The 23,796-nt window shown below is 39.0% G+C and overlaps 1 protein-coding gene across 7 annotated transcripts in view; it reads right to left on the bottom strand.

Annotated features, from left to right (window-relative positions):
- The window catches only part of cacna1db (calcium channel, voltage-dependent, L type, alpha 1D subunit, b), a 240,290-nt gene that overhangs the window by 96,611 nt on the left and 119,883 nt on the right, over positions 1–23,796 (bottom strand). For all 7 annotated transcript variants that reach the window (XM_077515154.1, XM_077515155.1, XM_077515156.1 and 4 more), the window contains exons 7-9: positions 1,482–1,678; positions 454–557; positions 205–374 (exon numbers count right to left, since the gene is read on the bottom strand). In XM_077515154.1, the coding sequence (XP_077371280.1) occupies positions 205–374; positions 454–557; positions 1,482–1,678 (471 nt within the window). The remainder of the gene's footprint in view (positions 1–204; positions 375–453; positions 558–1,481; positions 1,679–23,796) is intronic.

The raw sequence follows: 23,796 nt of genomic DNA, 5'->3' as shown, positions 1-23,796 counted from the left end.
AATAAAAAATATATTTAACCTCGCCAAATGACGTGTGTCACTTCAAGGTGATGATTTAACCATAACCTGTACGAAAATCGTAATCTGTATTATAAAATTAGAGGAATGACACCAGAAAAACATCACATTTTGTGCTGAGATGTGATTGGTCTGAGTTCAGAGTGGTGTCATAGGGAAAAAATAAATTAAATCCAGGGAACTCACTGTTACGCTTTCCTTCCTCATCTCCCTCCTCCTCGTTCTCAGGGTCAATGTCCTCGGCCTGAGTGATCCAGTCCAGGTATCCCTTCAGGTCTTCCTCCAGCTGCTGCTTCTCACGCAACTTCTGGAAGTCCCCTCGTGCCTTGGCCTTCTCTCGCTCTTTGGAGAACTCCCTAGGCATGGCGAGGGCATAGAGGTCAGCATTGTCACGACACAAGGGACCAAGTAGCATAAAAGCCACGTAAAACCTACCCACTGAGGACTCCCAAGACCAAATTAAGAACAAAGAAGGAACCAAAGATGACCAGACTGACAAAGTAGACCCATGGCAGCTCAAAGCCCATCGCGTCGTTCATCTGCAAACACACACAAACAGAAAAGGACAAAATGAGTTAAACTAAGACATATTATTTAAGAATCTCCATTTTTCAAGGCACTGTTATTATAACTTCTAGACTATAGTAAACAAGCCAACCATGTTGTTGTTTTTGTGATTAGTTTCATTAAATAATAAGACTTTTATTCTTGCTCTGGAGTACATAAGTATACAAAATACTGGAGAAAATGAATATAGTTATAATAATAATAATAATAATGCCCAAAAGATAACATCACATATATTACCCCAACTTCATCCTACATTGTGGAATGACAATAAAGATTGGAGATGGTGGATATGAATTGAATTCTTCAACATTATAATTATTATTAATTAATAATTATTTAAGTTTTGCCTCAATTGTTTCTAGGCGCAATCAACAGTCAAGTTGACACAATCGAAAGAGTTCCTAACAATAAATGAATTGATTCACCCATTAAATGCCCATGTCTGATTGAAATATCGAAAAGCTACAAACTGTACAAAGTCAGAATTTTTCTTTTCCCATGTCCTTAAAGCCTTCCTATAAGTTTGTCACATCTTTTGTACACTGTTTTTGCAGCAGCCGTTAGCATGCTGGCATGGTAACGCCTCCATGAATAAAAGCAAAAGGCTGAAGAGGACAATGAGGAAGGCCACAAGAGTGAGGGAGGACCGGCCAACGTTGAATTGTTTTCAACGGCAAAATGAGCATTCTCACACTCTTATTTATGGACATTTTTGACTGTTCAATAAAACTATGTTTTTGGAATGTGGGAAGAAGCTAGAGTACCCACAGATAACCAATTCAAGCATGGGGAAAACTCCACAGAGGAAGGCTGAGGCAGATGTGCAAGCCTCCACAATAATTACTTTTATTGTTTATTTTTTAAATCATGTTCCATCACTATAAAAATTTTACCCAGTAGAGCACGTCGGTCCAGCCCTCCATGGTAATGCACTGGAACACAGTGAGCATGGCAAACAAGAAATTGTCAAAGTTGGTGATGCCATTGTTGGGGCCTTGCCAGCCTTCTCTGCACACAGTCGTGTTTAGTGTGCAGTGGCGACCGTTGCCCGACACCGCACATGGCGTTGGCTCGTCTTCGGCCAGGGCACCTGAAGAAAACGATAATAATTGATGATTAAATACAATCCATACATAATAACAATAATAATCTGACACACCATCTCCTTCATTGCTTTTAATGATAGGGCTACAGGTAACTAGAGCCTATCCAAACTGACTTGGACTGGTTGCCACTCAATCGTAGGTTACATCAAGACAATGAAACAGACATTCACACTCAATTCGTAACTACGAACAGTTCAGCGTTTTACATGAACCTAACATGCATGTTTTTGGAATGTGAGTGGAAGCCACTGTACCTGAAGAAAACCTACGAAAACCCCTCACAGGAAGCCACGATTTGAAGCTTGAATCTGTGAGTCAGGTGCATTCTGTTCTTTTCGATTGTTTGTTTTTGTTCTGTGTTCACCCCTCTGTGTCTGTTCCATCTGAAAGCTTGTCATGTTTGTTTGTATTTGCAATAAATACTAGTGTTGTTCTGATACCGTTTTTTGGCACCCGATACCGATACCCAGCTTTGCAGTATCGGCCGATACCGATACCTAAGGTTTTTTTTCCCTCAACATGAAAAAGCTGTTCTGCCATTGGTTCAGAGCATTCAAGGGCCAATTGGATATCTTAGATCGGCATGCAGTGAACATGTCACATATCAGTGAATGTTGTGCACGAGCAAGACACAAGATGCTGCATCCAAAATCCTATATTAGTGTTGGAATTAATGGTATCGGCATGTTACTTGTGAGTACTCACCGATACCACTGTTTTAATGCATCTCTGCCGATACCAGTATCAGTATCGGAACACTAATAAATACCCATCACAGTATAAATAATCACAGACTGAGGGGGAACAGAATGGGAAAAAATAATAATAATACATTTGAAATAGCTGTTGCCAGTAAAACTGTACCAGAACAACAAGGCAGGCCACCCTACTGCAAGTCCATGTAGACGAAAAAAAGGTTATAAAAATCATCATCATCATCATCATCATGATCATGATAACAACAACAACAACAATAATAATAATAATAATAATAATAATAATAATAATAAGAAGAAGAAGAAGAATACAAAAATGAATAATAATAATAATAATAATAATAATAATAATAATAATAATAATAATAATAATAATATTAACTGCACCGACTACTGCCCAGAGCCAGGTGAGATAGGCTCCAGCACCCCCCGCGACCCTTGTGAGGAATAAGCGGTTAATATAATGGATGGATGGATGGATATTAATTGTAAGGGGGGAAAAAATTAAATGACAAATAACTATTCACGGTCACAACCAAGATTATTTTAGTTAACTAAAACTAAGGGAAAACTAAAACAAAAATTCAAAAAAACTATTTCGTTAACAAAATGAAATAAAATCAAAAATGCTTTTTAAAAAACAAAAACTAACTGAAACTACATTTTATGTTTACAAAACTAACTAAAACTAAATATAATTATTGCAAAAATGTCCTTCGTTTTAGTCTTTGGTAATTAATTTAATGCATGAGCCTTTGGGAATGATTTTAAATTAGATTTTAAGTAGATTTATTTTGATATTAACAAGAATAAGGACATTTGATAGTGTGTCACACAGAAGTGACGTCATGACATCATCAGCAGCCAATAGAAAAGCACCTTCAGATGATGTCGCTCCCATGGTGTTTTTTAAATACAGTATTGCGTACAAGTAATACGTGTGAAAAAAAACCAAAACCTAAAACTAATTTTAAAAAAACCCCACAAGAACCACCCTGAAAACTAATTAAAACTAACTAAATTTAAAAACCAAAACGAAACTAGAGCTGCGAGCAGCTATAAAGGGCCCTCGCAGCCCGGGCCACATTGGGGTACTTGCACGTTGGGGTACTTGCACGTTGGGGTACTGGCACGTTGGGGTACTGGCATATTGGAAGCAAAATTTCTTTGAAAATGGCATAATAAACGTTTACATGTAGAATATTTTTTTGCCAGTGTGTGTGTCAAGCTCAACGGGTTTTGGTGATTGTTAAGACCTGCAAAAATCAGCGTCCTTTTTTATTTTTAGGCAATGAGTTGCCCTGATTGGTATTTTTTTGTAAAAGTGTATATACACATCATCGCTCGTTGTACTCATTGCACAATGTTACTTTTATTGTCCAAAGGGGCAATCAAAAATGAATAAAACAAAATGGAAACGTACATACGTTTGGATCGGTGTGAAGCCAGTGAACAATTTGAGTGGTGGAAACTAAAAGAATATTCATAAATGACTTAGTTATCACACTTAGAATGATTGTACATTTTTTGTACAAAATACCGTATGTGGGGTATTTTTTTATTTTTTTTGTATATAAGCCTCAAGGGCTAGGTGGCGCTGTATTTATAACTGAATGTTGTCATAGAGATACCTTCAGGCCTTGATTATAAGCATACATGTCAAGTGTGGGATTTTTTTTGGAGCATGTACCGTGGAGTTATTAAGCATATCCTTCATTCACGATATTGCTTTTAATGTCCATAGAGGCTATCAAAAATAAATAAAAATATATATATGTTTGGATAAGTCTGATGCCAGTGAACATTTTGAGTGGTGGAAACTAAAAGAATATTCATAAATGACTTAGTTATCACACTTAGAATGAGTTTACATTTTTTGTACAAAATACCGTATGTGTGGTATTTTTTTTTCATGCCTCAAAGGCTAGGTGGCGCTGCATATATAACTGAATGTTGTCATAGAGATAACTTCAGGCCTTGACGATAAACATACATGTCAAGTTTGGGATTTTTTGGAGCATGTACCGGGGAGTTATCAAGCATATCATTTTTCATTGCGAAACACACATTTTGATGCCCCGCCCTCATCATATAGTATTTCGAAAAGTCAAAATTTTTCCCCCTGTCGTTGGCTCAGGTCTTGACATGGTCCAGGCCAAGTCTTAACTCAGTCGGATGAAACGTATAGGAGAAGTGGGCAAAAGTCTGCCCCCTGTGAATGTGCAAAAATCGTCAAAAATGGGACATTCAAAAATTCGTAGCTCACTTCCTGTTCATTTTAGCATATGGGTACAAGAGACTTTTTTGTAGGTCTTGGGCTCCCTCATACACCTAAAAATATTCGTCGTTCTTGCTTAAACGTACAACCGGGGCTGCTTCGTTAAAAATTTCGAGGGGGCGCTATTGAGTCATTTTTTTAAAAATAGCACAATCAACAATAAAATATTGCTCATTTTACCAGGCCAGATGTGTGTGCCAAGTTTCAGGAGTTTCTGTGCATGTTTAGACCCTCAAAACTGGCGTTGTTTTCTTGGCGAACAGCGCTTAGCCACGCCCACAGCAATTCACGAAAACTCACAAACTTCGTGTTGTGACATCATGAAGGCCGAAACCCTCATCTGAGCAAATATGAGGTAACAACAGCGCTCAGGTCTTGACATGGTCCAGGTCAAGTCTTAACTCAGTCAGATGAAACGTGTAGGAGAAGTGGGCAATGTCCAGTTAACGTGTTTGGAGAAAAACGTAGAAGAAAATTCGTAAGAAAAAAAATTGCCACTAGGTGGCGCTATCAGTTAGATGAAATGTAAGTTAGTAGATGTCTTTAGAGCTGGACTCTCATCAAATGTGTGAAATTTTGAGAAGATAGGATCATCTCGGTCAAGTTAATGCAGCTTTTATTGTCACGAAAAATCTTCAGACTTTGCGTCACCGTAGCGGCCACGCCCTTTGGCGAAAAGTTACAATATTCGGCGTGGGGCATCATCAACATCTTAAGGCTTTTCTGACCAATTTTCAACTGGATCCCTTCAACGAGCTCAGCACAGTAGCTAAAAACGTAAAGTATGACATTTATTGTAACCACTAGGTGGCGCTATATGTAGAACTGAATTTTGTCATATAGATGTTTTCAGGCCGTGACTATTACGTTGCCTGAGAAGTTTGAGATTTTTTGGAGCTTGTACATGGGAGTTATTCAGCATTTGCTCTTTCTGGACAAATGAAATTTTAAAGGCAATATTTGATGCCCCGCCTCCGTCATATAGTATTTCGAAAAGGCAAGACTTTTTGCCCAGCTGTTCTCTTACGTCTTGAGATGATAAATGCCAAGTTTGAAGTCAATGGGATGAAAAATGTTTGCATAGGGGGAAAAAGCATGACCACAGTGAATGTGCCAAAATAGGCCAAAATTGGACATTAAAAAATTCATAGCTCACTTCCTGTACATTTTAGCTACATGGTCCCAATAGACTTTTTTGTGCGTCTCGGGGTGCTACACGTGCCTACCAATTTTCGTTGCTCTAGCTCAAACGTGCCGGGCTTGGTTTTTATTTTTCTATGCTAGGGGGCGCTATAGAGTCGCGTTGTTATAACGACTTCATAATATCAAATTTTTCGCCGGACCTGAGGAGTGTGCAAAGTTCGGTGAGTTTTCGTGAATATTTAGGTACCCAAAATCGCGATTGTTTGCGGAGAATAAAGAAGAAGAAGAAGAAGAACTAGAGCTGCGAGCAGCTATAAAGGACCCTCGCAGCCCGGGCCACGTTGGGGTCCTTGCACGTTGGGGTACTTGCACGTTAGGGTACTGGCACGTTGGGGTACAGGCATATTGGAAGCAAAATTTCTTTGAAAATGGCATAATAAACGTTTACATGTAGAATATTTTTTTTGCCAGTGTCTGTCAAGCTCAACGGGTTTTGGTGATTGTTAAGACCTGCAAAAATCAGCGTCCTTATTTATTTTTAGGCAATGAGTTGCCCTGATTGGTATTTTTTGTAAAAGTGTATATATACATCATCGCTCGTTGTACTCATTGCACAATGTTACTTTTATTGTCCAAAGGGGCAATCAAAAATGAATAAAACAAAATGGAAACGTACATACGTTTGGATCGGTGTGAAGCCAGTGAACAATTTGAGTGGTGGAAACTAAAAGAATATTCAGAAATGACTTAGTCATCACACTTAGAATGAGTTTACATTTTTTTGTACAAAATACCGTATGTGTTTTTTTTTTTTTTATATAAGCCTCAAGGGCTAGGTGGCGCTGTATTTATAACTGAATGTTGTCATCGAGATACCTTCAGGCCTTGATTATAAGCATACATGTCAAGTGTGGGATTTTTTTTGGAGCATGTACCGTGGAGTTATTAAGCATATCCTTCATTCACGATATTGCTTTTAATGTCCACAGAGGCTATCAAAAATAAATAAATATATATATATATGTTTGGATAAGTCTGATGCCAGTGAACATTTTGAGTGGTGGAAACTAAAAGAATATTCATAAATGACTTAGTTATCACACTTAGAATGAGTTTACATTTTTTGTACAAAATACCGTATGTGGGGTATTTTTTTTTTATGCCTCAAGGGCTAGGTGACGCTGCACATATAACTGAATGTTGTCATTGAGATAGCTTCAGGCCTTGACGATAAACATACATGTCAAGTTTGGGATTTTTTGGAGCATGTACCGGGGAGTTATGAAGCATATCCTTTTTCAGTGCGAAACACAAAATTTGATGCCCCGCCTTCATCATATAGTATTTCGAAAAGTCAAGATTTTTCCCCCTGTCGTTGGCTCAGGTCTTGACATGGTCCAGGTCAAGTCTTAACTCAGTCAGATGAAACGTGTAGGAGAAGTGGGCAAAAGTCTGCCCCCTGTGAATGTGCAAAAATCGTCAAAAATGGGACATTCAAAAATTCGTAGCTCACTTCCTGTTCATTTTAGCATATGGGTCCAAGAGACTTTTTTGTAGGTCTTTGGCTCCCTCATACACCTAAAAATTTTCGTAGATCTTGCTTAAACGTACAATCGGGGCTACTTCGTTAAAAATTTCTAGGGGGCGCTATTGAGTCATTTTTGTAAAAATAGGACAATACATGATAAAATATTGCTCATTTTGCCAGGCCAGATATGTGTGCCAAGTTTCATGAGTTTCTGCGCATGTTTAGACCCTCAAAACTGGCGTTGTTTTCTTGGCGAACAGCGCTTAGCCACGCCCACAGCAATTCACGAAAACTCACAAACTTCGTGTTGTGACATCATGAAGGCCGAAACCCTCATCTGAGCAAATATGAGGTAGGTCCAGTTAACGTGTTTGGAGAAAAACGTAGAAGAAAATTCGTAAGAAAAAAAATTGCCACTAGGTGGCGCTATCAGTTAGATGAAATGTAAGTTAGTAGATGTCTTTAGAGCTGGACTCTCATCAAATGTGTGAAATTTTGAGAAGATAGGATCATCTCGGTCAAGTTAATGCAGCTTTTATTGTCACGAAAAATCTTCAGACTTTGCGTCACCGTCGCGGCCACGCCCTTTGGCGAAAAGTTACAATATTCGGCGTGGGGCATCATCAACATCTTAAGGCTTTTCTGACCAATTTTCAACTGGATCCCTTCAACGAGCTCAGCACAGTAGCTAAAAACGTAAAGTATGACATTTATTGTAACCACTAGGTGGCGCTATATGTAGAACTGAATTTTGTCATATAGATGTTTTCAGGCCGTGACTATTACGTTGCCTGAGAAGTTTGAGATTTTTTGGAGCTTGTACATGGGAGTTATTCAGCATTTGCTCTTTCTGGACAAATGAAATTTTAAAGGCAATATTTGATGCCCCGCCTCCGTCATATAGTATTTCGAAAAGGCAAGACTTTTTGCCCAGCTGTTCTCTTACGTCTTGAGATGATAAATGCCAAGTTTGAAGTCAATGGGATGAAAAATGTTTGCATAGGGGGAAAAAGCATGACCACAGTGAATGTGCCAAAATAGGCCAAAATTGGACATTAAAAAATTCATAGCTCACTTCCTGTACATTTTAGCTACATGGTCCCAATAGACTTTTTTGTGCGTCTCGGGGTGCTACACGTGCCTACCAATTTTCGTTGCTCTAGCTCAAACGTGCCGGGCTTGGTTTTTATTTTTCTATGCTAGGGGGCGCTATAGAGTCGCGTTGTTATAACGACTTCATAATATCAAATTTTTCGCCGGACCTGAGGAGTGTGCAAAGTTCGGTGAGTTTTCGTGAATATTTAGGTACCCAAAATCGCGATTGTTTGCGGAGAATAAAGAAGAAGAAGAAGAAGAACTAGAGCTGCGAGCAGCTATAAAGGACCCTCGCAGCCCGGGCCACGTTGGGGTCCTTGCACGTTGGGGTACTTGCACGTTAGGGTACTGGCACGTTGGGGTACAGGCATATTGGAAGCAAAATTTCTTTGAAAATGGCATAATAAACGTTTACATGTAGAATATTTTTTTTGCCAGTGTCTGTCAAGCTCAACGGGTTTTGGTGATTGTTAAGACCTGCAAAAATCAGCGTCCTTATTTATTTTTAGGCAATGAGTTGCCCTGATTGGTATTTTTTGTAAAAGTGTATATATACATCATCGCTCGTTGTACTCATTGCACAATGTTACTTTTATTGTCCAAAGGGGCAATCAAAAATGAATAAAACAAAATGGAAACGTACATACGTTTGGATCGGTGTGAAGCCAGTGAACAATTTGAGTGGTGGAAACTAAAAGAATATTCAGAAATGACTTAGTCATCACACTTAGAATGAGTTTACATTTTTTTGTACAAAATACCGTATGTGTTTTTTTTTTTTTATATAAGCCTCAAGGGCTAGGTGGCGCTGTATTTATAACTGAATGTTGTCATCGAGATACCTTCAGGCCTTGATTATAAGCATACATGTCAAGTGTGGGATTTTTTTTGGAGCATGTACCGTGGAGTTATTAAGCATATCCTTCATTCACGATATTGCTTTTAATGTCCACAGAGGCTATCAAAAATAAATAAATATATATATATATGTTTGGATAAGTCTGATGCCAGTGAACATTTTGAGTGGTGGAAACTAAAAGAATATTCATAAATGACTTAGTTATCACACTTAGAATGAGTTTACATTTTTTGTACAAAATACCGTATGTGGGGTATTTTTTTTTTATGCCTCAAGGGCTAGGTGACGCTGCACATATAACTGAATGTTGTCATTGAGATAGCTTCAGGCCTTGACGATAAACATACATGTCAAGTTTGGGATTTTTTGGAGCATGTACCGGGGAGTTATGAAGCATATCCTTTTTCAGTGCGAAACACAAAATTTGATGCCCCGCCTTCATCATATAGTATTTCGAAAAGTCAAGATTTTTCCCCCTGTCGTTGGCTCAGGTCTTGACATGGTCCAGGTCAAGTCTTAACTCAGTCAGATGAAACGTGTAGGAGAAGTGGGCAAAAGTCTGCCCCCTGTGAATGTGCAAAAATCGTCAAAAATGGGACATTCAAAAATTCGTAGCTCACTTCCTGTTCATTTTAGCATATGGGTCCAAGAGACTTTTTTGTAGGTCTTTGGCTCCCTCATACACCTAAAAATTTTCGTAGATCTTGCTTAAACGTACAATCGGGGCTACTTCGTTAAAAATTTCTAGGGGGCGCTATTGAGTCATTTTTGTAAAAATAGGACAATACATGATAAAATATTGCTCATTTTGCCAGGCCAGATATGTGTGCCAAGTTTCATGAGTTTCTGCGCATGTTTAGACCCTCAAAACTGGCGTTGTTTTCTTGGCGAACAGTGCTTAGCCACGCCCACAGCGATTCGCGAAAACTCACAAACTTCGTGTTGTGACATCATGAAAGCCGAATCCCTCATCTGAGCAAATATGAGGTAGGTCCAGTTCACGTGTTTGGAGAAAAAACGTAGAAGAAAATTCGTAAGAAAAAAAATTGCCACTAGTTGGCGCTATCAGTAAGATGAAATATAAGTTCATAGATGTCTTTAGGGCTGGACTCTCATCAAATGTGTGAAATTTTGAGAAGAGAGGATCATCTCGGTCAAGTTCATGCAGCTTTTATTGTCACGAAAAATCTTTAGACTTTGCGGCACCGTAGCGGCCACGCCCTTTGGCGAAAAGTTACAATATTCGGTGTGGGGCATGATCAACATCTTAAGGCTTTTCTGACCAATTTTCAAATGGATCCCTTCAACAAGCTCAGCACAGTAGCTAAAAACGTAAAGTATGACATTTATTGTAACCACTAGGTGGCGCTATATGTATAACTGAATTTTATCATATAGATGTTTTCAGGCCGTGACTATTACATTGCCTGAGAAGTTTGAGATTTTTTGGAGCTTGAACATGGGAGTTATTAAGCATTTGCTCTTTCTGGACAAATGAAATTTTAAAGGCAATATTTGATGCCCCGCCCCCGTCATATAGTATTTCAAAAAGGCAAGATATTTTGCCCAGTTGTTCTCTCAGGTCTTGAGATGATAAATGCCAAGTTTGAAGTCAATTGGATGAAAAATGTTTGCAAAGGGGGAAAAAGCATGACCACAGTGAATGTGCCAAAATAGGCCAAAATTGGACATTAAAAAATTCATAGCTCACTTCTTGTACATTTTAGCTACATGGTCCCAATAGACTTTTTTGTGCGTCTCGGGGTGCTACACGTGCCTGCCAATTTTTGTTGCTCTCGCTCAAACGTGCCGGGCTTGGTTTTTATTTTTCTACGCTAGGGGGCGCTATCGAGTCGCATTGTTATGACGACTTAATAATTTCAAATTTTTCGCCGGGCCTGAGGAGTGTGCAAAGTTCGGTGAGTTTTCGTGAATGTTTAGGTACCCAAAATCGCGATCGTTTGCGGAGAATAAAGAAGAAGAAGAAGAAGAAGAAGAAGAAGAAGAAGAAGAAGAAGAAGAAGAAGAAGAAGAAGAAGAACTAGAGCTGCGAGCAGCTATAAAGGGCCCTCGCAGCCCGGGCCACGTTGGAGTCCTTGCACGTTGGGGTACTTGCACGTTAGGGTACTGGCACGTTGGGGTACTGGCATATTGGAAGCAAAATTTCTTTGAAAATGGCATAATAAACGTTTACATGTAGAATATTTTTTTTGCCAGTGTGTGTCAAGCTCAACGGGTTTTGGTGATTGTTAAGACCTGCAAAAATCAGCGTCCTTTTTTATTTTTAGGCAATGAGTTGCCCTGATTGGTATTTTTTGTAAAAGTGTATATATACATCATCGCTCGTTGTACTCATTGCACAATGTTACTTTTATTGTCCAAAGGGGCAATCAAAAATGAATAAAACAAAATGGAAACGTACATACGTTTGGATCGGTGTGAAGCCAGTGAACAATTTGAGTGGTGGAAACTAAAAGAATATTCAGAAATGACTTAGTTATCACACTTAGAATGAGTTTACATTTTTTTGTACAAAATACCGTATGTGGGTTGTTTTTTTTATATAAGCCTCAAGGGCTAGGTGGCGCTGTATTTATAACTGAATGTTGTCATCGAGATACCTTCAGGCCTTGATTATAAGCATACATGTCAAGTGTGGGATTTTTTTTGGAGCATGTACCGTGGAGTTATTAAGCATATCCTTCATTCACGATATTGCTTTTAATGTCCACAGAGGCTATCAAAAATAAATAAATATATATATATATGTTTGGATAAGTCTGATGCCAGTGAACATTTTGAGTGGTGGAAACTAAAAGAATATTCATAAATGACTTAGTTATCACACTTAGAATGAGTTTACATTTTTTGTACAAAATACCGTATGTGGGGTATTTTTTTTTTATGCCTCAAGGGCTAGGTGACGCTGCACATATAACTGAATGTTGTCATTGAGATAGCTTCAGGCCTTGACGATAAACATACATGTCAAGTTTGGGATTTTTTGGAGCATGTACCGGGGAGTTATGAAGCATATCCTTTTTCAGTGCGAAACACAAAATTTGATGCCCCGCCTTCATCATATAGTATTTCGAAAAGTCAAGATTTTTCCCCCTGTCGTTGGCTCAGGTCTTGACATGGTCCAGGTCAAGTCTTAACTCAGTCAGATGAAACGTGTAGGAGAAGTGGGCAAAAGTCTGCCCCCTGTGAATGTGCAAAAATCGTCAAAAATGGGACATTCAAAAATTCGTAGCTCACTTCCTGTTCATTTTAGCATATGGGTCCAAGAGACTTTTTTGTAGGTCTTTGGCTCCCTCATACACCTAAAAATTTTCGTAGATCTTGCTTAAACGTACAATCGGGGCTACTTCGTTAAAAATTTCTAGGGGGCGCTATTGAGTCATTTTTGTAAAAATAGGACAATACATGATAAAATATTGCTCATTTTGCCAGGCCAGATATGTGTGCCAAGTTTCATGAGTTTCTGCGCATGTTTAGACCCTCAAAACTGGCGTTGTTTTCTTGGCGAACAGTGCTTAGCCACGCCCACAGCGATTCGCGAAAACTCACAAACTTCGTGTTGTGACATCATGAAAGCCGAATCCCTCATCTGAGCAAATATGAGGTAGGTCCAGTTCACGTGTTTGGAGAAAAAACGTAGAAGAAAATTCGTAAGAAAAAAAATTGCCACTAGTTGGCGCTATCAGTAAGATGAAATATAAGTTCATAGATGTCTTTAGGGCTGGACTCTCATCAAATGTGTGAAATTTTGAGAAGAGAGGATCATCTCGGTCAAGTTCATGCAGCTTTTATTGTCACGAAAAATCTTTAGACTTTGCGGCACCGTAGCGGCCACGCCCTTTGGCGAAAAGTTACAATATTCGGTGTGGGGCATGATCAACATCTTAAGGCTTTTCTGACCAATTTTCAAATGGATCCCTTCAACAAGCTCAGCACAGTAGCTAAAAACGTAAAGTATGACATTTATTGTAACCACTAGGTGGCGCTATATGTATAACTGAATTTTATCATATAGATGTTTTCAGGCCGTGACTATTACATTGCCTGAGAAGTTTGAGATTTTTTGGAGCTTGAACATGGGAGTTATTAAGCATTTGCTCTTTCTGGACAAATGAAATTTTAAAGGCAATATTTGATGCCCCGCCCCCGTCATATAGTATTTCAAAAAGGCAAGATATTTTGCCCAGTTGTTCTCTCAGGTCTTGAGATGATAAATGCCAAGTTTGAAGTCAATTGGATGAAAAATGTTTGCAAAGGGGGAAAAAGCATGACCACAGTGAATGTGCCAAAATAGGCCAAAATTGGACATTAAAAAATTCATAGCTCACTTCTTGTACATTTTAGCTACATGGTCCCAATAGACTTTTTTGTGCGTCTCGGGGTGCTACACGTGCCTGCCAATTTTTGTTGCTCTCGCTCAAACGTGCCGGGCTTGGTTTTTATTTTTCTACGCTAGGGGGCGCTATCGAGTCGCATTGTTATGACGACTTAATAATTTCAAATTTTTCGCCGGGCCTGAGGAGTGTGCAAAGTTCGGTGAGTTTTCGTGAATGTTTAGGTACCCAAAATCGCGATCGTTTGCGGAGAATAAAGAAGAAGAAGAAGAAGAAGAAGAAGAAGAAGAAGAAGAAGAAGAAGAAGAAGAAGAAGAACTAGAGCTGCGAGCAGCTATAAAGGGCCCTCGCAGCCCGGGCCACGTTGGAGTCCTTGCACGTTGGGGTACTTGCACGTTAGGGTACTGGCACGTTGGGGTACTGGCATATTGGAAGCAAAATTTCTTTGAAAATGGCATAATAAACGTTTACATGTAGAATATTTTTTTTGCCAGTGTGTGTCAAGCTCAACGGGTTTTGGTGATTGTTAAGACCTGCAAAAATCAGCGTCCTTTTTTATTTTTAGGCAATGAGTTGCCCTGATTGGTATTTTTTGTAAAAGTGTATATATACATCATCGCTCGTTGTACTCATTGCACAATGTTACTTTTATTGTCCAAAGGGGCAATCAAAAATGAATAAAACAAAATGGAAACGTACATACGTTTGGATCGGTGTGAAGCCAGTGAACAATTTGAGTGGTGGAAACTAAAAGAATATTCAGAAATGACTTAGTTATCACACTTAGAATGAGTTTACATTTTTTTGTACAAAATACCGTATGTGGGTTGTTTTTTTTATATAAGCCTCAAGGGCTAGGTGGCGCTGTATTTATAACTGAATGTTGTCATCGAGATACCTTCAGGCCTTGATTATAAGCATACATGTCAAGTGTGGGATTTTTTTTGGAGCATGTACCGTGGAGTTATTAAGCATATCCTTCATTCACGATATTGCTTTTAATGTCCACAGAGGCTATCAAAAATAAATAAAAAAATATATATGTTTGGATAAGTCTGATGCCAGTGAACATTTTGAGTGGTGGAAACTAAAAGAATATTCATAAATGACTTAGTTATCACACTTAGAATGAGTTTACATTTTTTGTACAAAATACCGTATGTGGGGTATTTTTTTTTCATGCCTCAAGGGCTAGGTGGCGCTGCATATATAACTGAATGTTGTCATAGAGATAGCTTCAGGCCTTGACGATAAACATACATGTCAAGTTTGGGATTTTTTGGAGCATGTACCGGGGAGTTATTAAGCATATCCTTTTTCAGTGCGAAACACAAATTTTGATGCCCCGCCTTCATCATATAGTATTTCGAAAGGTCAAGATTTTTCCCCCTGTCGTTGGCTCAGGTCTTGACATGGTCCAGGTCAAGTCTTAACTCAGTCAGATGAAACGTGTAGGAGAAGTGGGCAAAAGTCTGCGCCCTGTGAATGTGCAAAAATTGTCAAAAATGGGACATTCAAAAATTCGTAGCTCACTTCCTGTTCATTTTAGCATATGGGTCCAAGAGACTTTTTTGTAGGTCTTGGGCTCCCTCATACACCTAAAAATATTCGTCGTTCTTGCTTAAACGTACAACCGGGGCTGCTTCGTTAAAAACTTCTAGGGGGCGCTATTGAGTCATTTTTGTAAAAATAGCACAATCAACAATAAAATATTGCTCATTTTACCAGGCCAGATGTGTGTGCCAAGTTTCATGAGTTTCTGTGCATGTTTAGACCCTCAAAACCGGCGTTGTTTTCTTGGCGAACAGAGCAAGTTAGCCACACCCACAGCAATTCGCGAAAACTCACAAACTTCGTGTTGTGACATCATGAAGGCCGAAACCCTCATCTGAGCAAATATGAGGTAGGTCCAGTTAACGTGTTTGGAGAAAAATGTAGAAGAAAATTCGTAATAAAAAAAATTGCCACTAGGTGGCGCTATCAGTTAGATGAAATATAAGTCAGTAGATGTCTTTAGGGCTGGACTCTCATCAAATGTGTGAAATTTTGAGAAGATAGGATCATCTCGGTCAAGTTAATGCAGCTTTTATTTTCACGAAAAATCTTCAGACTTTGCGTCACCGTAGCGGCCACGCCCTTTGGCGAAAAGTTACAATATTCGGTGTGGGGCATGATCAACATCTTAAGCCTTTTCTGACCAATTTTCAAATGGATCCCTTCAACAAGCTCAGCACAGTAGCTAAAAACGTAAAGTATGACATTTATTGTAACCACTAGGTGGCGCTATATGTATAACTGAATTTTATCATATAGATGTTTTCAGGCCGTGACTATTACGTTGCCTGAGAAGTTTGAGATTTTTTGGAGCTTGAACATGGGAGTTATTAAGCATTTGCTCTTTCTGGACAAATGAAATTTTAAAGGCAATATTTGATGCCCCGCCCCCGTCATATAGTATTTCAAAAAGGCAAGATGTTTTGCCCAGCTGTTCTCTTATGTCTTGAGATGATAAATACCAAGTTTGAAGTCAATGGGATGAAAAATGTTTGCATAGGGGGAAAAAGCATGACCACAGTGAATGTGCCAAAATAGGCCAAAATTGGACATTAAAAAATTCATAGCTCACTTCCTGTACATTTTAGCTACATGGTCCCAATAGACTTTTTTGTGCGTCTCGGGGTGCTACACGTGCCTGCCAATTTTCGTTGCTCTAGCTCAAACGTGCCGGGCTTGGTTTTTATTTTTCTACGCTAGGGGGCGCTATAGAGTTGCGTTGTTATAACGACTTCATAATATCAAATTTTTCGCCGGACCTGAGGAGTGTGCAAAGTTCGGTGAGTTTTCGTGAATGTTTAGGTACCCAAAATCGCGATTGTTTGCGGAGAATAAATAATAATAATAATAATAATAATAACTAGAGCTGCGAGCAGCTATAAAGGGCCCTCGCAGCCCGGGCCACGTTGGGGTACTTGCACGTTGGGGAACTTGCACATTGGGGTACTGGCACATTGGAAGCAGAATTTCTTTGAAAATGGCATGATAAACATGTGGATTTTTTTTTTTTTCCCAGGTGTGATGATTATGTCAAGCTCAATGGGTTTTGGTGATTGTTAAGATCTGCAAAAATCAGCGTCTTTTTTTTATTTTTAGGCAATGAGTTGCCCTGATTGGTATTTTTCGTAAAAGTAGATATACACACATCATCGCTCGTACTCATTGCACAATGTTGCTTTTATTGTCCATAGAGGCGATCAAAAAATAAATAAAAATAAATAAAAAATACGTATGTTTGGATCGGTCTGATGCCAGTGAACATATTGAGTGGTGGAAAGTAAAAGAATATTCATAAATGACTTAGTTATCACACTTACAATGAGTTTACAATTTTTGCAAAAATACCGTAAGTGAGGCATTTTTTTTTTATGCCTCAAGGACTAGGTGGCGCTGTATTTATAACTGAATTTTGTCAGAGATACCTTCAGGCCTTGACTATAAATATACATTTCAAGTATGGGATTTTTTGGAGCATGTACCTGGGAGTTATTAAGCATATCCTTCATTCACGATATTGCTTTTAATGTCCACAGAGGCTATCAAAAATTAAAAAAAATATATATATGTTTGGATAAGTCTGATGCCAGTGAACATTTTGAGTGGTGGAAACTAAAAGAATATTCATAAATGACTTAGTTATCACACTTAGAATGAGTTTACATTTTTTGTACAAAATACCGTATGTGGGGTATTTTTTTTTTATGCCTCAAGGGCTCGGTGGCGCTGCATATATAACTGAATGTTGTCATAGAGATAGCTTCAGGCCTTGACGATAAACATACATGTCAAGTTTGGGATTTTTTGGAGCATGTACCGGGGAGTTATTAAGCATATCCTTTTTCAGTGCGAAACACAAATTTTGATGCCCCGCCTTCATCATATAGTATTTCGAAAGGTCAAGATTTTTCCCCCTGTCGTTGGCTCAGGTCTTGACATGGTCCAGGTCAAGTCTTAACTCAGTCAGATGAAACGTGTAGGAGAAGTGGGCAAAAGTCTGCGCCCTGTGAATGTGCAAAAATTGTCAAAAATGGGACATTCAAAAATTCGTAGCTCACTTCCTGTTCATTTTAGCATATGGGTCCAAGAGACTTTTTTGTAGGTCTTGGGCTCCCTCATACACCTAAAAATATTCGTCGTTCTTGCTTAAACGTACAACCGGGGCTGCTTCGTTAAAAACTTCTAGGGGGCGCTATTGAGTCATTTTTGTAATAATAGCACAATCAACAATAAAATATTGCTCATTTTACCAGGCCAGATGTGTGTGCCAAGTTTCATGAGTTTCTGTGCATGTTTAGACCCTCAAAACTGGCGTTGTTTTCTTGGCGAACAGCGCTTAGCCACACCCACAGCAATTCGCGAAAACTCACAAACTTCGTGTTGTGACATCATGAAGGCCGAAACCCTCATCTGAGCAAATATGAGGTAGGTCCAGTTAACGTGTTTGGAGAAAAACGTAGAAGAAAATTCGTAAGAAAAAAAATTGCCACTAGGTGGCGCTATCAGTTAGATGAAATATAAGTCAGTAGATGTCTTTAGGGCTGGACTCTCATCAAATGTGTGAAATTTTGAGAAGATAGGATCATCTCGGTCAAGTTAATGCAGCTTTTATTTTCACGAAAAATCTTCAGACTTTGCGTCACCGTAGCGGCCACGCCCTTTGGCGAAAAGTTACAATATTCGGTGTGGGGCATGATCAACATCTTAAGCCTTTTCTGACCAATTTTCAAATGGATCCCTTCAACAAGCTCAGCACAGTAGCTAAAAACGTAAAGTATGACATTTATTGTAACCACTAGGTGGCGCTATATGTATAACTGAATTTTATCATATAGATGTTTTCAGGCCGTGACTATTACGTTGCCTGAGAAGTTTGAGATTTTTTGGAGCTTGAACATGGGAGTTATTAAGCATTTGCTCTTTCTGGACAAATGAAATTTTAAAGGCAATATTTGATGCCCCGCCCCCGTCATATAGTATTTCAAAAAGGCAAGATGTTTTGCCCAGTTTTTCTCTCAGGTCTTGAGATGATAAATGCCAAGTTTGAAGTCAATTGGATGAAAAATGTTTGCAAAGGGGGAAAAAGCATGACCACAGTGAATGTGCCAAAATAGGCCAAAATTGGACATTAAAAAATTCATAGCTCACTTCCTGTACATTTTAGCTACATGGTCCCAATAGACTTTTTTGTGCGTCTCGGGGTGCTACACGTGCCTGCCAATTTTCGTTGCTCTAGCTCAAACATGCCGGGCTTGGTTTTTATTTTTCTATGCTAGGGGGCGCTACAGAGTCGCGTTGTTATGACGACTTCATAATATCAAATTTTTCGCCGGGCCTGAGGAGTGTGCAAAGTTTGGTGAGTTTTCGTAAATGTTTAGGTACCCAAAATCGAGATCGTTTACGGAGAAGAAGAAGAAGAAGAAGAAGAAGAATAATAATAACTAGAGCTGCGAGCAGCTATAAAGGGCCCTCGCAGCCCGGGCCACGTTGGAGTCCTTGCACGTTGGGGTACTTGCACGTTAGGGTACTGGCACGTTGGGGTACTGGCACGTTGGGGTACTGGCATATTGGAAGCAAAATTTCTTTGAAAATGGCATAATAAACGTTTACATGTATCATATTTTTTTTGCCAGTGTGTGTCAAGCTCAACGGGTTTTGGTGATTGTTAAGACCTGCAAAAATCAGCGTCCTTTTTTATTTTTAGGCAATGAGTTGCCCTGATTGGTATTTTTTGTAAAAGTGTATATATACATCATCGCTCGTTGTACTCATTGCACAATGTTACTTTTATTGTCCAAAGGGGCAATCAAAAATGAATAAAACAAAATGGAAACGTACATACGTTTGGATCGGTGTGAAGCCAGTGAACAATTTGAGTGGTGGAAACTAAAAGAATATTCATAAATGACTTAGTCATCACACTTAGAATGAGTTTACATTTTTTTGTACAAAATACCGTATGTGGGTTTTTTTTTTTTATATAAGCCTCAAGGGCTAGGTGGCGCTGTATTTATAACTGAATGTTGTCATCGAGATACCTTCAGGCCTTGATTATAAGCATACATGTCAAGTGTGGGATTTTTTTTGGAGCATGTACCGTGGAGTTATTAAGCATATCCTTCATTCACGATATTGCTTTTAATGTCCACAGAGGCTATCAAAAATAAATAAAAATATATATATGTTTGGATAAGTCTGATGCCAGTGAACATTTTGAGTGGTGGAAACTAAAAGAATATTCATAAATGACTTAGTTATCACACTTAGAATGAGTTTACATTTTTTGTACAAAATACCGTATGTGGGGTATTTTTTTTTTATGCCTCAAGGGCTAGGTGGCGCTGCATATATAACTGAATGTTGTCATAGAGATAGCTTCAGGCCTTGACGATAAACATACATGTCAAGTTTGGGATTTTTTGGAGCATGTACCGGGGAGTTATTAAGCATATCCTTTTTCAGTGCGAAACACAAATTTTGATGCCCCGCCTTCATCATATAGTATTTCGAAAAGTCAAGATTTTTCCCCCTGTCGTTGGCTCAGGTCTTGACATGGTCCAGGTCAAGTCTTAACTCAGTCAGACGAAACGTGTAGGAGAAGTGGGCAAAAGTCTGCCCCCTGTGAATGTGCAAAAATTGTCAAAAATGGGACATTCAAAAATTCGTAGCTCACTTCCTGTTCATTTTAGCATATGGGTCCAAGAGACTTTTTTGTAGGACTTGGGCTCCCTCATACACCTAAAAATATTCGTCGTTCTTGCTTAAACGTACAACCGGGGCTGCTTTGTTAAAAACTTCTAGGGGGCGCTATTGAGTCATTTTTTTAAAATAGCACAATCAACAATAAAATATGGCTCATTTTACCAGGCCAGATGTGTGTGCCAAGTTTCATGAGTTTCTGTGCATGTTTGGACCCTCAAAACTGGCGTTGTTTTCTTGGCGAACAGCGCTTAGCCACACCCACAGCAATTCGCGAAAACTCACGAACTTCGTGTTGTGACATCATGAAGGCCGAAACCCTCATCTGAGCAAATATGAGGTAGGTCCAGTTAACGTGTTTGGAGAAAAACGTAGAAGAAAATTCGTAAGAAAAAAAATTGCCACTAGGTGGCGCTATCAGTTATATGAAATATAAGTCAGTAGATGTCTTTAGGGCTGGACTCTCATCAAATGTGTGAAATTTTGAGAAGATAGGATCATCTTGGTCAAGTTAATGCAGCTTTTATTTTCACGAAAAATCTTCAGACTTTACGTCACCGTAGCGGCCACGCCCTTTGGCGAAAAGTTACAATATTCGGTGTGGGGCATGATCAACATCTTAAGGCTTTTCTGACCAATTTTCAAATGGATCCCTTCAACAAGCTCAGCACAGTAGCTAAAAACGTAAAGTATGACATTTATTGTAACCACTAGGTGGCGCTATATGTATAACTGAATTTTATCATATAGAGGTTTTCAGGCCGTGACTATTACGTTGCCTGAGAAGTTTGAGATTTTTTGGAGCTTGAACATGGGAGTTATTAAGCATTTGCTCTTTCTGGACAAATGAAATTTTAAAGGCAATATTTGATGCCCCGCCCCCGTCATATAGTATTTCAAAAAGGCAAGATGTTTTGCCCAGTTGTTCTCTCAGGTCTTGAGATGATAAATGCCAAGTTTGAAGTCAATTGGATGAAAAATGTTTGCAAAGGGGGAAAAAGCATGACCACAGTGAATGTGCCAAAATCGGCCAAAATTGGCCATTAAAAAATTCATAGCTCACTTCCTGTACATTTTAGCTACATGGTCCCAATAGACTTTTTTGTGCGTCTCGGGGTGCTACACGTGCCTGCCAATTTTTGTTGCTCTAGCTCAAACGTGCCGGGCTTGGTTTTTATTTTTCTACGCTAGGGGGCGCTATCGAGTCGCATTGTTATGACGACTTAATAATATCAAATTTTTCGCCGGGCCTGAGGAGTGTGCAAAGTTCGGTGAGTTTTCGTGAATGTTTAGGTACCCAAAATCGCGATCGTTTGCGGAGAATAAAGAAGAAGAAGAAGAATAATAATAATAATAATAATAATAATAATAATAATAATAATAATAATTTTTACAAAAACAATAGGGACCTCGCAGCGGTCGCTGCTCGGGCCCTAATAATCCGATCGAAAAACAATAGGGACCTCGCAGCGGTAGCTGCTCGGGCCCTAATAATAATAATAACTAGAGCTGCGAGCAGCTATAAAGGGCCCTCGCAGCCCGGGCCACGTTGGGGTCCTTGCACGTTGGGGTACTTGCACGTTGGGGTACTGGCACGTTGGGGTACTGGCATATTGGAAGCAAAATTTCTTTGAAAATGGCATAATAAACGTTTACATGTAGAATATTTTTTTGCCAGTGTGTGTGTCAAGCTCAACGGGTTTTGGTGATTGTTAAGACCTGCAAAAATCAGCGTCCTTTTTTATTTTTAGGCAATGAGTTGCCCTGATTGGTATTTTTTTGTAAAAGTGTATATACACATCATCGCTCGTTGTACTCATTGCACAATGTTACTTTTATTGTCCAAAGGGGCAATCAAAAATGAATAAAACAAAATGGAAACGTACATACGTTTGGATCGGTGTGAAGCCAGTGAACAATTTGAGTGGTGGAAACTAAAAGAATATTCATAAATGACTTAGTTATCACACTTAGAATGAGTGTACATTTTTTGTACAAAATACCGTATGTGGGGTATTTATTTATTTTTTTATATAAGCCTCAAGGGCTAGGTGGCGCTGTATTTATAACTGAATGTTGTCATAGAGATACCTTCAGGCCTTGATTATAAGCATACATGTCAAGTGTGGGATTTTTTTTTGGAGCATGTACCGTGGAGTTATTAAGCATATCCTTCATTCACGATATTGCTTTTAATGTCCATAGAGGCTATCAAAAATAAATAAAAATATATATATGTTTGGATAAGTCTGATGCCAGTGAACATTTTGAGTGGTGGAAACTAAAAAAATATTCATAAATGACTTAGTTATCACACTTAGAATGAGTGTACATTTTTTGTACAAAATACCGTATGTGGGGTATTTTTTTTTCATGCCTCAAGGGCTAGGTGGCGCTGCATATATAACTGAATGTTGTCATAGAGATAACTTCAGGCCTTGACGATAAACATACATGTCAAGTTTGGGATTTTTTGGAGCATTTACCGGGGAGTTATCAAGCATATCCTTTTTCATTGTGAAACACAAATTTTGATGCCCCGCCCTCATCATATAGTATTTCGAAAAGTCAAAATTTTTCCCCCTGTCATTGGCTCAGGTCTTGACATGGTCCAGGCCAAGTCTTAACTCAGTCGGATGAAACGTGTAGGAGAAGTGGGCAAAAGTCTGCCCCCTGTGAATGTGCAAAAATCGTCAAAAATGGGACATTCAAAAATTCGTAGCTCACTTCCTGTTCATTTTAGCATATGGGTACAAGAGACTTTTTTGTAGGTCTTGGGCTCCCTCATACCTAAAAATATTCGGCGTTCTTGCTTAAACGTACAACCGGGGCTGCTTCGTTAAAAATTTCGAGGGGGCGCTATTGAGTCATTTTTGTAAAAATAGCACAATCAACAATAAAATATTGCTCATTTTACCAGGCCAGATGTGTGTGCCAAGTTTCAGGAGTTTCTGTGCATGTTTAGACCCTCAAAACTGGCCTTGTTTTCTTGGCGAACAGCGCTTAGCCACGCCTACAGCAATTCGCGAAAACTCACAAACTTCGTGTTGTGACATCATGAAGGCCGAAACCCTCCTCTGAGTGAATATGAGGTAGGTCCAGTTAACGTGTTTGGAGAAAAACGTAGAAGAAAATTCGTAAGAAAAAAAATTGCCACTAGGTGGCGCTATCAGTTAGATGAAATGTAAGTTAGTAGATGTCTTTAGAGCTGGACTCTCATCAAATGTGTGAAATTTTGAGAAGATAGGATCATCTCGGTCAAGTTAATGCAACTTTTATTTTCACGAAAAATCTTCAGATTTTGCGTCACCGTAGCGGCCACGCCCTTTGACGAAAAGTCACAATATTCGGTGTGGGGCATGATCAACATCTTAAGGC

The sequence above is a fragment of the Festucalex cinctus genome, chromosome 2 (assembly GCF_051991245.1).
Source record: "Festucalex cinctus isolate MCC-2025b chromosome 2, RoL_Fcin_1.0, whole genome shotgun sequence".
NCBI lineage: Eukaryota > Metazoa > Chordata > Actinopteri > Syngnathiformes > Syngnathidae > Festucalex > Festucalex cinctus.
The sequence above is the reverse complement of the archived record's forward strand: the minus strand, read 5'-3'. Positions and strand labels throughout refer to the sequence as shown.